This window comes from Acipenser ruthenus, chromosome 9 (genome assembly GCF_902713425.1).
Source record: "Acipenser ruthenus chromosome 9, fAciRut3.2 maternal haplotype, whole genome shotgun sequence".
NCBI classification, from domain to species: Eukaryota; Metazoa; Chordata; class Actinopteri; order Acipenseriformes; family Acipenseridae; genus Acipenser; species Acipenser ruthenus.
In genome coordinates this window covers 52,479,060-52,492,194 of record NC_081197.1, presented here as the reverse complement: position 1 = coordinate 52,492,194, position 13,135 = coordinate 52,479,060, and the positions used below count along the sequence as shown (strand labels likewise).

The following is a 13,135-nucleotide window of genomic DNA, read 5'->3' as shown; positions in this document are numbered from 1 at the left end:
TGATTCTGATTGGGAGAAAACTTGAGTGGGGCGAGTTGCTGCTCGTGATTAATACAGAGCAAGATATTAAGGATGTGCATATCAAAATATATATCTGCTAACAAGTTTTTCAAAACAGTTATTGAAGTGAATGAAAGAAACAGAATGTTTTCATTGGTTTGTGACCCTCATCATTTCTAAAACCTTTTTTTAAAAAAAAAATTTCTTTTAACTCTCCCAGGACTGTTAACCTAGAGCAGGCCACAGACAACAGCAAGATTATCGGGAGAGAAACCCTCAAATTGTTCCAGATGATGAAACTAAATGTATCGGACGTGAGGGGGGTAAGTGTGACCGGATTAGAATGGGTGTTGTTCATAAATGTGTGATGATTTGTATGTATACTATATATAGACCAGGGATACTCAGTCGGCGGACTCCGGTCCGAATCCGGACCGCCAAGTCATATGCCAATCTATGTTTTATCTTGCATTCGCATTGGAAATGCTGTGAATTTTTCAGACAGCATAGTTCTTATGAGAGTGCGGTACGTGAGGGTACAGCAGGTGTCGCTGTGATAGTAAGTAGCATATACTGTGCGAGCTATGAATGAAAAAAAATGTACAAGTAAACAGTATTAGCAGCTTAAAATGAAGTGAAACGCAGTGGGCTGCTTGCTGTTGCCTGTTTTGTAAGTGACAACGTATCCCTTCTCTGTGGCTAATAAAAATAAAATAAAAAAAAAACAATTTTTTTTGAAAATATACAATTAAGATACAATTTTCATACCTAATAGTACTAGTTCAGAAAATTTCACTTCACAAAGACCAAGAAAACAATGACAAGTACCGGTGCTACAAAGCCCATTTTTGTTAAGTAGCTTTTCCAAGCCGATTTAAAAAATATTACAGGTAAAACATAATATTTTTAAAAACACATACGCATATTTGTGTTACTGTTGGTACTCCTCACTCAGGGAAAGCACACAGTATGGGACCGTTCTGTACTACTCGTGTGTACGAAACTTCACTTTGCAAACAATGGTAGCGCAACAGACAGAACCCGGCCACAACAGATATCCACCAAAAAGTACAATGAGTATGCCGATTGTATTGGTGATTAAAGTTGTCAAATTCTGTGCTCAAAGTCAGGCTTACAACACCTGCAGTTAAAATATTTCCTGTCTTAAGTATCTGCAGATCACAGTATGTGTGCGGATATTGGAACATTATTAATATTAATATCGGCGTTCTGTTCTGACTCATGTAAATCTTTACGTCTCTGTATTGCTCTTGCTGAGCTGTAACTCAAGGCCCTTGAGGACCTGTCACTTCTCCCACTTAGTGTGAGTGTTAGCCGTTTTTTATAACTGCACTGAATGTAAAATTACTGTATTTATTATTTGTAAGGTCTTTTTATTTTTAATTCACTTGAAAGAGAAAGCACAGTGTTTTTTTTTCCATTTTTTTTTTTCCTTCTTGTGCTTCAGTTTTGTTTGCTGTAATTTGCTTTGTTTTTGCAATGGTGAAGCACAATGTTTGGCTGTGCTAACACAGACACATATAAGAACACAGTAGTTATACAATTCTATGGTTATGGCAGGGAAAGAACTCATGCAGTAACAAGTCAGTAATGAAGGCAGACTAGTTAAAATGAGACTGAGTTTTGATTCCCCAAAAACTCATTTAAATCTCAAACCAACATGATGTGTAAACTATATTTATGTAGCTGTGTTTGTTTTTGTCAATATGGGGTTGGGAGTCGGAATGAAAATGTGCTCCAGACGTTGACCTTGCTGTAACCAAGAATTTTGGACCTTCACTAAAATAATTGAGTACCCCTGCTATAGATAACACTAGACACAGAAGCAGGTTCAGCTCTGCCAAGTTCCAGTCCAGCACTGTTCTAAGTGGGAATGAGATCTATATGATCCTGCACAGGATCCTAGTGCTCAGGGGTTTGTGCTGCTCCGTGACTGCAGCTCCTAATTCTCCTCTGCAACACAAGACAAACAAACAGCGCTCCGGCTTCTTATTCTCATTCAGCGCAAGGGGCAGTACTCACGTAGTACCCCTTTGTACTACCAAACTCCTCCCTGTGATCAGCCTGGCACCACGGTCTATCCAATCACTGCATGCCCCGCGGCTGACCACAATGGAGTTGTTTAGTAAACTACGCTCTTCCTCCAAAATGTCTGACTTCCGGTTACCACCTACTGTCGAGTCGCCCCGTCTATGGGAAAGCATACCACCAACCTTACACAGCGCCCTTTCTGGTCGGGAGGAAGGTTTGCAGCTCGGATTCCTTTTCTCTCTGTCACACTAGTAACATACATAATGTTCCACAGACCCCGATTTTAGCACAAATCTTGCAGTTGGTGGATGTAACATATTCCTTTGAATTTAAGATGCACTTTTTAAACAAATGTTTTCTTCTCAACAATGGCCTGAAGTCTTTAAATTAGAGTATAGTGATGCGTGTATTAAAAAGACATGACTGCCGGAGTACACAAACAGGAACGTGACTGACTGCCCTATCTCGAATCATCCATGACATATAGGCCACCATTTTCAAAGAAGCATCATTAGCTTCCTGAGGAATTCAAAGAGACGCTTCTACAATTTCAGCGTTTCGTTATTAGGCTGTTCTATCAAACGGCACTAGCTTGGACAGATCTTAAATGTTGATCAGACCCCCGTATTTTGACATGTCAAGCAATACCACAGTTCACAGAAAGGGAGAAAAACAGTTGGGAGTAATCACTACTAGAAATGAGAAGCAGCGTATAGCTAATACTCTGTGTGACCAGCAGACGGCCACAAACAGCCTCCATATGTCGTTTTCTTACATGTGTAATTTAGGTTGTATCTTTGTAAATGCATCTTTTTATTTAATGTTTAGTTTTTTCCTCAAACGGAGGGTGGATAATTTCGGCTGTGTCTTAAATTCCAAGTCGTCTTAAATTTGAAGGAATAAGGCATTAAGAGAATTGTGAAACGTGCACCCTTGCTAGTATGTGATATCAGATATGAATGATAAAAGCTTCAGTGAATGTCTCCTTTTATTGTTGGTTTAGGTTGGAATGCAGATGCAGCAGTTGGTTCCAGTCTTGAGAACAGCATCCGTCGCCTCATCCCACGCAATGGCCCAGTCACGCTCTGTCAGGGATCTCCTCCTGGCTCAGAAATCAAAGAGGCCAGGCAGCCTAACCACCGCTGCTCCTAAAGGTCAGTGTTTGAGATACAGTTTTGCACTGCTTCTCATTGATCAGGTTGGTAGGTATCACATTCCAGCTGTTTCCTCTTGTGTTGTAGTGCACGAGTCAGCGGAGTGTTGTGACAGGTCCTCCACTGTGAGAAATGCTGCTGTCTTATCGCCTCAGAAAACCCTTTCGACACTGGAGCCCATGCCAAGTACCAGCAGGTCAGAGCCGGTGGTCCGGTACAACGGAGGTCTACACACGCCGCCCAGCATCAAGACCAGGCTAAACCTCAGCATAGAGATCCCATCGCCTTCACAGGTAGGGCACACCTAGGGTTTAGCTTAGTAAAATCTTCAAATGTACTTTGAGAAGTCTATTAATGCCCTATGTTTGTCCATGGCTAGCTGCCAAAATCGAATGAGCGTTTCAGTACGTTTTTCCAAACCTGGCCAACCTTGGAAATTCTTGCCATGCAGCAAAGGTCTCTGCGGGATTGTGGGATCGTATTGTGTTTTGTTTTAAAGACAACCGCAGTACCACTGTATTTTAGAACAAAGCAGTGCTAACAATGGAAGTTGAAATTGAAAGAATATATTTCAGGGATTTAGGTATAGACACTATTTTTATATATTATTACAGTATATTTAAATCTGTTGTGATATCATCCTCTGAAAATAACATGACATTACTACGCTATAACAATAGAAGGCTGTTAATTCCCCTTTTAATTCGAGTTCTTGCCTGAGGTTAAACAATAAATCACTTGGCTTAAAACTGTAAGTAGCATGCAGTTACAATGAGGACTCTTTCCTAGTTCCCCATAATCAAAAATAAACATTAAGTTGTGTTTTTTTTTAAAGAGCAGTGCTTCATTCATGAAATACCTAATTCCGTATCTAAGGTATTTTCAATCCTCTAGAATGTGATAAAATAACTTTGTGACCAATACCATGGGTTTGCAGCAGTTACAATAGGAACTCTTTCATAGTTTCCCACTTAAAATAGTGTCTAGTACTATAGCATAAGGTAAAGTAAGTCCAATAGCATTACATTGAAGACATTCTCTAAAATGACTTCTCAGTAAATACCAGAAGTTACCAAAATTACAATAGGAATTATTTGATAGTTTCCTAAGGACAAATCAGATTGAAATGGATGCAGTCAATGTAACAAAAAGAAGTGCCTTAATTATTTCTAGAACAGCTTTTAAACTAACATTTATATGTGTGGGTGACATCGGGTTCAGGAAGCAGTAGTAAACACAGAATGATACAGGGCTGAAATGACCGCAGCCGTATCTTTATTAAATACCGAAAATAAACAGTTTAAACAAAACACCAACACTGACACCAAAGCAAAGGGCACATTGGCCAAAGTAAAATAACACGAAAAATAACAATTATCTCTCCCATGAGTACCTTGTTCGCTGGCTAGTAGCATTCGCTCTTACTCCTTAATTCTCTCCTAAACTCTCTCTCCACTCTGAGCCTGGAGTGGGTCTTTCATACTGTGTCTGAAGCCTTAATTACTCATTAAACAATTACCTTAAGACTCCAGCCACATTCCCACAGGCTTTATTGGGATGGGGATTTAACCTCATCCACGCCAGCTACACTTTGAGACCGGCTTTTTATCAGTCTCAAACAATAAACAATAATGTCGGACGGCTTTTGTCTGTCCGCACACACATATACAATAATAATAATCATAATAATAATACTACTAATAACAAATAATATATACATAAATAAGTAAATAGGCACAAGGGGAGGGCTGCCCATCACATACAACTAAACAGCTTGGAAGCTATTTTGATGACAAATTTTAGTGGCTAAATCTCTCCTTTTTTTTTTTTTTTAATGTGATTTTGGAAGAAAGGAGGCTAGAGGAAGTTTGTGATTGACTAGTTCAAATCAGACTTGATACGTCTTTGTGTTAAAGGTGTTAAGCACCTTCTCCTCTGTCTGTATGAATTTCAGAATGATTTTAACTTTTAGGGAAATATAACTTGCCACATCACTCTTAGTTTATATCCAGTCTTATTTATATGTTTCTATAAAATGCGCCTTTCTTTTGGTATGTTCAAAAATGTTCAATGCAGGCAGATCTGGGCTTTAATTTAATCGAGTTAATTTTAGTTTATTCTTAATGTTTTGTTATTTAGTACTGATTTGTTTACTAGGATTACTAGGACTGTTGAGGGGCAAGGGGTTTGGATGGTAATCTGGTTTGCCAAGTGGTCTTCTTTTGAAGCACAGGTGTTAGGGCTTACCAGATTTGTTTAGTTCCTGAATACATTACCTTGATTAAGGAACCTTTGTTGGAGACCTAGTCGGAGTGTCTATGAATTTGTAGTCTTAAAGTAATTACTTAGATTTCTTTTCTATCTGTATTGTTAAAATGAGGCAATATGACCGACACACTACATGCAATTTTTCTTTTAGCTTTTAGTTGGTGTGTTCTCTTTTAAAAATGAAGGTTTCACACTGGTAAACATAAAACATTAATACATGATAAAGAAATGCCTTAATAACCTATGCACTGGCATGTAGTGAAAGAAATGCTTATTTTTTTGGCTAACGTCGCTTAGTTTTTATATATCAAGTTCCATGTTTCACCATGGCCATAAACAAAGAGCTTAAACACCTCCTGGCTATGTGATGAAGCCCTTCCTTTGTAGCCAGTTTGGTAGCCATAGCCGGGCTCACCAAGCAGTGGAAACGGGGAATACTGTTATTTTTAGTACTTTTATAATCCATAAAACAAGAAACATCACTAAACTCAGTGTAGTGATTGTTCTAATTTTGTGGCATGTATTATGCAGATCTTGAATATATGTGACATGATTGAGTATTAATGAATATTTGGAAACAAGTAAAAAAAATAAAAGAAACTATGTAGCAAGACCGTGCGATCATAGATGGCTGAGGTTTGTGTCTCTGACTTTTTTTGGTGTACAAACCTCGTGAATGACCTGGTCATACATTTGCTACGTAACAACTGTCCATGTGTTTGGAGCCCAGTGCAACATGGGGTTAAGTCATATGTAACCAGGTCAAGTGTAAAAAGTGGTATGATTTCATTGCAGATAGACCACTCAGTGTTGGAAGCCTTGCCTGCAGAAATCCGAGAGCAGGTGGAGCAGATGTGTTTGAGCAGGTCGGAGGAGACGCCAAACGGATTTGTTACAGGGCCTGAGTCACTGGGCACCCTCATTCTGCAGGTCCCAGAGCAGCTGAGCCAGAACAGTCACAGCGGCATCATTGTAGCACTGCCAGAACTCTCCCAGGTAAGGACTCATTACACGCAGCTCTGCGTTTTAATGTGTTTATTGCCTACCTTTACAGATCTACAGGGGTTTACTCATGATACAAGGGATACCTTTTGTTGTTATATCTGGTAAAAACCGAACAAATTGTGTTCATGCACAGTATCATCTCCTAAAATAAATAGAAGGTGCTTGGTGAAATCCTATAAACCTTGCATAGAGCATCTTCTAGGGAAGTTGAAAGATAATATGAATTGGGAAGTCTATTCAGTGCCTGCCAGGTAAATAAAAAAAAAAGTTGAGGTTTTTGGGCTAGACCCCTTTTGATGTTAGCCATATTTATTGTGTATAGTGATGCAGTACGCTGCCCATGTTTATTGTCCATATTAGTAGTGCAATATAATATTCAGCTTGGTGTCCTCTATTTTAGCCGTGTGTATAATTTTCATATTTAGAGGATTTTAAAACTAGTTATGATGTTAGAAGCCTCTGGCATTCTGAGTATTTAGAAGTTATTTAGGTGACGTCACGATCAGGCATGGCAGCAGAAAATGGCTTAAATTGTTTTAACCCCAAAATGTATGGTGAATAATGTTGATAAAAAATCACATATACTTGTAATAATGGGTTTAACAAAAGTATGATTTTGAGTTTTTAAAAAAGAATACAGTTAAGTGTTAAAATAACAACTGCCCCTGGCGTCAGCCCAATCTGACATCGAGAGAGGCACAAGCCACGAATCACTGAAATTTCTCAGTATGTGGTAGAAGCTGTTCACCAGCGCCTGCTAGAGATCTATTGGACGCTTGGCAGTGGTTAGTCAGCCCCTGTAGCGGGTATAATTTGACCCCGACTGGCATTGCATCCTCTCCAAAAAACAAAAAGCACCTCTGTGTATTGAGTTAGCGTGGCATCCCTGACCCTTGTTCAGGCAAGCACCAAAGTCTTTCACAGACCCCACTGATATCGATGATCGCCTCAAAACAAAATAAAAAAGGGGAGGTTATTACTCCACGCTAGCGCCTTTTGACGTACGTTTCCTCCACAGCCCTAGCTAAGCTGGCTCATTTCACAGCTGGCAGTTGTGCAAGAGGAACATCCCAAGCTCAGACAGTCACTCTGTGTACTGTGCGGTTTGAGCACACTGAGCATGCCTATTCACAGGTGGGATGCTGCAACATTTGTGATGCAGGGGCCTCCCCACAAGCTGGATGTGCGCACTCTCAAGACCCGCTACACCGGGTTCAGCGTGCCCAAGAGCCTCCTCCCTGAACCCCCGGGAGAGGTTCCAGTTAGCAGGAGCAAGCTCCCTCAACTCCCAGGGTTAGGGCGCCAGCGCACGATCTCCATCCTCCTCCTCTCTGTCCCTCGAGAGGGACAAGGAAGCGTGGACGACGCTCCTGCAAGGAGATGCTGTAGACAAGGAGTGCTTATCGGATACAATTGGCTATTTACCCTGGAAAGAGTTTTATATGTTTTATGTTTTGTTTGTGTATGGGTATATAAATATACAAAAGTGGTCACTGTAGTATTTAAAAATATTCCAAAAAAATATCTATACATGCAGGATTGTTATGATGTAACTCAAGGCTGCAGTAACATGTTGTGTTGCATGAACTCTGGCTAGTTGTACTCCTCGTTTTGTACAGTTATGTTGCCTTGCTGTTAATAAGTATGTTTTAAAGAAACCCACTTTAATTTAAAAGCATCTTCACCCAGCCTCCATGCTAATTGTTTGCTTTCAGTCAAGAAGCAAGGTGACCAGGTCCTCCTTAGGGTTTTCAGTGACTAATTAATTTCTGTTGCACATTTTTTTTACTTTTACTTTTGAATGAAGTAGCGAAAAGTGAAATTATGAAAATAAAACGTTGTCTCCAAAATCGGTTCATATGACTTAATCCAATTTACTAACCTTAACTCGAATTGGGCGTCAACAGGCCCAGCAATTTAATTTAAAGTTAGCCATGCACCAAGCAGTTAACCGTCACAGTTTTGTGGGTGGAACTAGAGCTTGCATGCAGATTTAAGTTAGCTCAGAGCCGGGTAAAAACAGGTCAATGAAATGTGATGATACTAACTATTTAAGGAGCATAACTGTTAAAATTGTATTTTAGCTGTACAGTTTGTTAACGTTGCTTTGAGGGTAGAAAAATTGAGAGCCCAAAAAACCCCTGGCATTATTAATATCTTAACCTCCTGTAGGTAGACCCGGACGTGTTTTCAGCGTTACCTGCGGAGCTGCAGGAGGAGTTGAAGACGGCCTACAACCAACGGCAGAGAGCACCCGAGGTCCCCATCAACCAGCAGATCACAGTCTGTAAGGAACACACAACCTGGCTGTGGCATCTTTTAAACCTGATATTATTCATCCATAGTACTGTCTTTAACCAATTCAGAATTTTAAATACCATGTCTGTCCAATACTAACATTTAGGCTAATATTTCTGTTCATTGTGGTTCACTGTCCTTTTAATTGGATCACATTTGGTGTTTGTGTGACTTTTTGTCAGGGGACAATGGTCGCCCGGGATCCATTTCCCAAAAGGGCCTTGGTTTTTAGTCTAGTTCTCCATTCGAGAATTCCCTGAGACCGTGAACATCACTGTTGTGGGTGTTGATGGGTAAAGCTGTATGCTGTGCACTCCTGTTCAGTGATCTTTTTAGTCTTCGACAGCAGGCTGGTGATGCTGTCTTGTTCTGCAGTGACAAGGAACACACATCTGCCGCTGAAGCAACCACTGACTGTGAAGACAAAGAAGCACAACAAAAAAAACCTGGTGAGCCCGGTAAAGAGGACAGAGAGCCCTCTGAAGAACAAGCTGCTGAAGAGCCCATCGAAAAGCAGTGGAATCAGAACTGGGAGCCCTCAGAAACTCATTGTTGACTTCCTGAAATATGAAGAAAGCGCCACAGAGAAACTAAAGGTAAGCATTTATATGGGTTTATATAGCATTTATATGAGCTCCTTAGAACTTTTGAGCATTATTAATTTATTTTCCCTATAACGGATGTTGATCACTGTTCATAAGACTTTCAAAACATGTTCAAAGGAATTAACTAAACAAATGAATAAGCTATAGCTCTCAGAGTCGGAAAAGGGTTCATTTTCTTTCTTTTGAAGACTGAAAATTATGGGTTACTGATTTTCCTTTACTAATTGGCATGAATAAAATGCATATTAGTGCAAGCAGTAAACAGTAATTCAAAACAAGTGGGTCTATTAAAGGTTTGTACTGAGTATTGGATCGTTATCAGGGTAGTCACATTTTGAGCTTGAGCATTCAAGTTCTCTTACGTACACACACACTGCAGTTGGCTTGACAACCGTATTAACAAACGGCACTCGCTGCGGTTGTTTGTTGTACACACACACCTTTCATTACTGAAGTGAGTGACTCCCTGTTTAAACAAACCACTGAACTGGGGCCTCATTACATGCTGATCGTGAGGTTTTGTGTGAGAACATGGAGGCTGTGTTTTTGTTTTTGGAAGAAAAGTACTGTACGTAATCGATTGAGAGCTTGTCAAGCACAGCTCACAATCGCATTTAGCCTGTGTGTGTACGTAGTCTTATTCACCTCCAGCATCTGAAAGACACACTCTGGGAGTGAATACTGTTTCTGTGGGATCGTGAGTGAAGAAAACAGTAACATTGTTCCTCAAGTGCTTTTTACTGCCACTATGAATATATTCTGAATCTGCCACGTTAGGGGTTCCTGAATTGTATTCTTTTAGGCAATTTAACTGTCTGTATGAAAAATGAGGTAATACAGAGAATAATACAAGTAACTGGGAGATGCGTTATAAATGTTTCTATTGAAAGGGTCACCAAATTGCACCACATTTCCATTCATTGTACTCTGACTGCAAACCTGCACTTTTGTCTTTTACTGTCAAGCAGTGATGCAAACTCATTAAAGACATCTTGTGGCTGCAACGTACATTTCTAAATATGGGATTTTTTAATGGTGCAAAATAACAGCAGGCGGCGTTTTCTGTTCCGTGTTGCTAGGTAGGGCACACTTCGGTGCTGCACAGGTACATGTCTGTAATGCACGGTTTATCTCCGTTCCCATTCAGCTTGAGACGGGGCCTTCCACGTCAGGTCACGTACCTGTTCCCCAGGAGGAAGCCTCAAAAGTGCCAGTCCACCAAGGACCTAACCTCGCTGGAGCGTTTGAGCTCAGAGACATCAAGGCCTTGCTGAAGGAATGGGTCACCTCCATCTCGGGTAAGTCTTCAGTTAACCAACTGGAGGTTTGTTATAACTGACGGGCGTGGAATATAATAGAGGTAACTGCATGTGCACTGTGTGTCACACTCTTTTTTACACAGAAAACCAGTTAACATTTTTAGATCGCACTCTTTTACATAGAAAACCAGTCAACATCTATAGGTCATTTTTACATGGCTGTGCTGTGGATGTTGGTCAAGGTGATCTATGTTATCCTGATACGAGAGCCCTTGTTTGCATTCAGGTATTGCATGTTTTTCAGATCCCATGGAGGAGGACATTCTGCAGGTTGTGAGGTACTGCACAGATCTTATCGAAGATAAAGACCTGGAAAAACTAGACCTCGTCATTAAATACATGAAAAGGTATGTTTTGTTAATGAGTTTTTTTTTTCGGTTGTGGATTGACAGAATTTATGATAGCACCTGGAGTTCTCTGAATTTTATCAAGAATAATAAATGTGACTATGTCAGCAGCATCTGCTACAATAACTGGGCACTTTGTATTCTCTTACATCAAGCACACATGGGTGGGATATTAAGTGTAGTTGTACAGTGATGGAAAGGAGTTTCCAGGAGTTAGAAGTACGATATGATGTAAAAAACGGACCTGTCATGACTTACTGGGATCTACTGGAAGCCAGGACTTCCCATTGACATTTTATTGATGAAATATATATTGTTGAAATCTGATCAGAACAATTTTCCTTTCAGACTAATGCAGCAATCAGTGGATTCAGTTTGGAACATGGCATTTGACTTCATTCTTGACAACATTCAAGTGGTAATACAGCAAACCTATGGTAGCACGTTAAAAATTGCATAGGGAAAAAAATGTAATTATATGAATACTGTATATAAAAATGTAAAAATGAATTGAGAGCCTGGAGCTCTCGACTTGCTGTACCATAACTGCTTGTGAAGTATTTGCAAATAACATGGTAGTAATGCTCTTTGAAAAATGTTTTATATTAAAAATAAAGGGTTTTGTACATTTCTTTGCGGAAGTGCCAAATTTGTCAGTATTGCATGTAAATAATGGTTTAAATTGATCTTCTCTTGTAGAATAGATTCTATTTACAAAATGGTTGTTTATAATATTGTTTTATGGATTTTTACAGTGAAGTGTTTACAGTTATTTAATAAAGAACTGTATGTGTTTTTTGATTAAATTGTGCCCATTTATTTGCCAGATTAATACTGCACAGCACAAATTAAGTGTACCTAATTTAATTGCTTTTGAGCATATTTAAATGTATCTAATTAAATTGCTTAAAATACATTTTGGCAGTGTATAGACAGATTGTCATGTTGGAAAACATGGAGACATCATTAAAGTTTGTTAAAGACTGAGGACACTAATCTAACAGACAAATAACTGGCATATTTGGATGTTTTGAGGCTATTTGATAATTGTTCATGGATTTTTGAAATTTCAAGCAAGAAAGGAACAGAGAGGAAGCGCCGTGAGTATACTGTACTATACTCTACTGTGTTTGGCCCAGCAGTCCCATTATGAATATGTTCTTTTATTTCACTTCGTTTAGTGAAGTGGACGGGAGGGGGGATTATGGGGATGTTATTGTTAGAATGTTCCGAAGGACTCTGTCCGTATTTAATTGATTTCATGTGTTGTAAAAAGATTACTGCAGATTCTTTTGCTGTGTTGAACCATGCGGTGGAATTACTTTAGAATCATGGAATGTGAAGGGTATGAATCATCCAGTTAAGTGGGGCAAGATGTATTCTCATTGAAATACTTTACCTGCCAATATTATTTGTTTACAAGAAAACACATATCAAACATACAGCACAGAGCAGCCTGAGGTGCCGTTGGATATCACAGGTATATATCACAGTAAGGCAAGGGGAGGAGTGGCGATTCTTAATCGCAAAACAGTAACCTGTTTAAACACATTTCAACAGTGAGTGACCCCAATGGTCGCTACATAATAGTTTCGGGCTTCCTACTCAACCCATGCTACTCCTCAATGCATACAACCCAGACATCGACAATGACTCATTTCATTATTGGTGGGGATTTTAATTGCCTATTAAAACCTTACTTGGACAGACTCTCCGGTTGCTCTGGTCCTCAATCCAATTTAAGTACTGTTCTGAACAATCTTACAAAAAACATGCACTTGGTGGATATTTGGAGACTACAACATCCCCCCGATTTGAGATCACTCATTTTTCTCACCAGTTTGATTTGTTGTAAGAAATACAGGAAAAATTACATAAAATTATATATATATATATATATATATATATATATTTTTTTTTATTTATTTATTTATAGTTTGGAAGAGTGATGTTGTCCCAAATTTTGACACATGCATGAGGGAACTAACCAGCTTCCTCCATATGGAAAATATGACAGTGTGGCTGATAGGGCTGGAGAACTCTGCACTATTGCTACCCTTTGAGTACCTAAATAGGAATGAAACGGG

The 13,135-nt window shown here is 39.4% G+C and overlaps 1 protein-coding gene across 3 annotated transcripts in view; it reads left to right on the top strand.

Annotated features, from left to right (window-relative positions):
• LOC117406086 (DNA repair protein REV1-like) overlaps positions 1-11,854 on the top strand; it is a 41,410-nt gene extending 29,556 nt beyond the window's left edge. For all 3 annotated transcript variants that reach the window (XM_034009844.3, XM_034009843.3, XM_059030229.1), the window contains 9 exons: positions 221-323; positions 3,056-3,206; positions 3,294-3,499; positions 6,270-6,470; positions 8,652-8,766; positions 9,153-9,373; positions 10,530-10,680; positions 10,946-11,048; positions 11,397-11,854. In XM_034009844.3, the coding sequence (XP_033865735.3) occupies positions 221-323; positions 3,056-3,206; positions 3,294-3,499; positions 6,270-6,470; positions 8,652-8,766; positions 9,153-9,373; positions 10,530-10,680; positions 10,946-11,048; positions 11,397-11,508 (1,363 nt within the window). In that variant the 3' untranslated portion in view covers positions 11,509-11,854. The remainder of the gene's footprint in view (positions 1-220; positions 324-3,055; positions 3,207-3,293; positions 3,500-6,269; positions 6,471-8,651; positions 8,767-9,152; positions 9,374-10,529; positions 10,681-10,945; positions 11,049-11,396) is intronic.
• Positions 11,855-13,135: the final 1,281 nt, after the last annotated feature.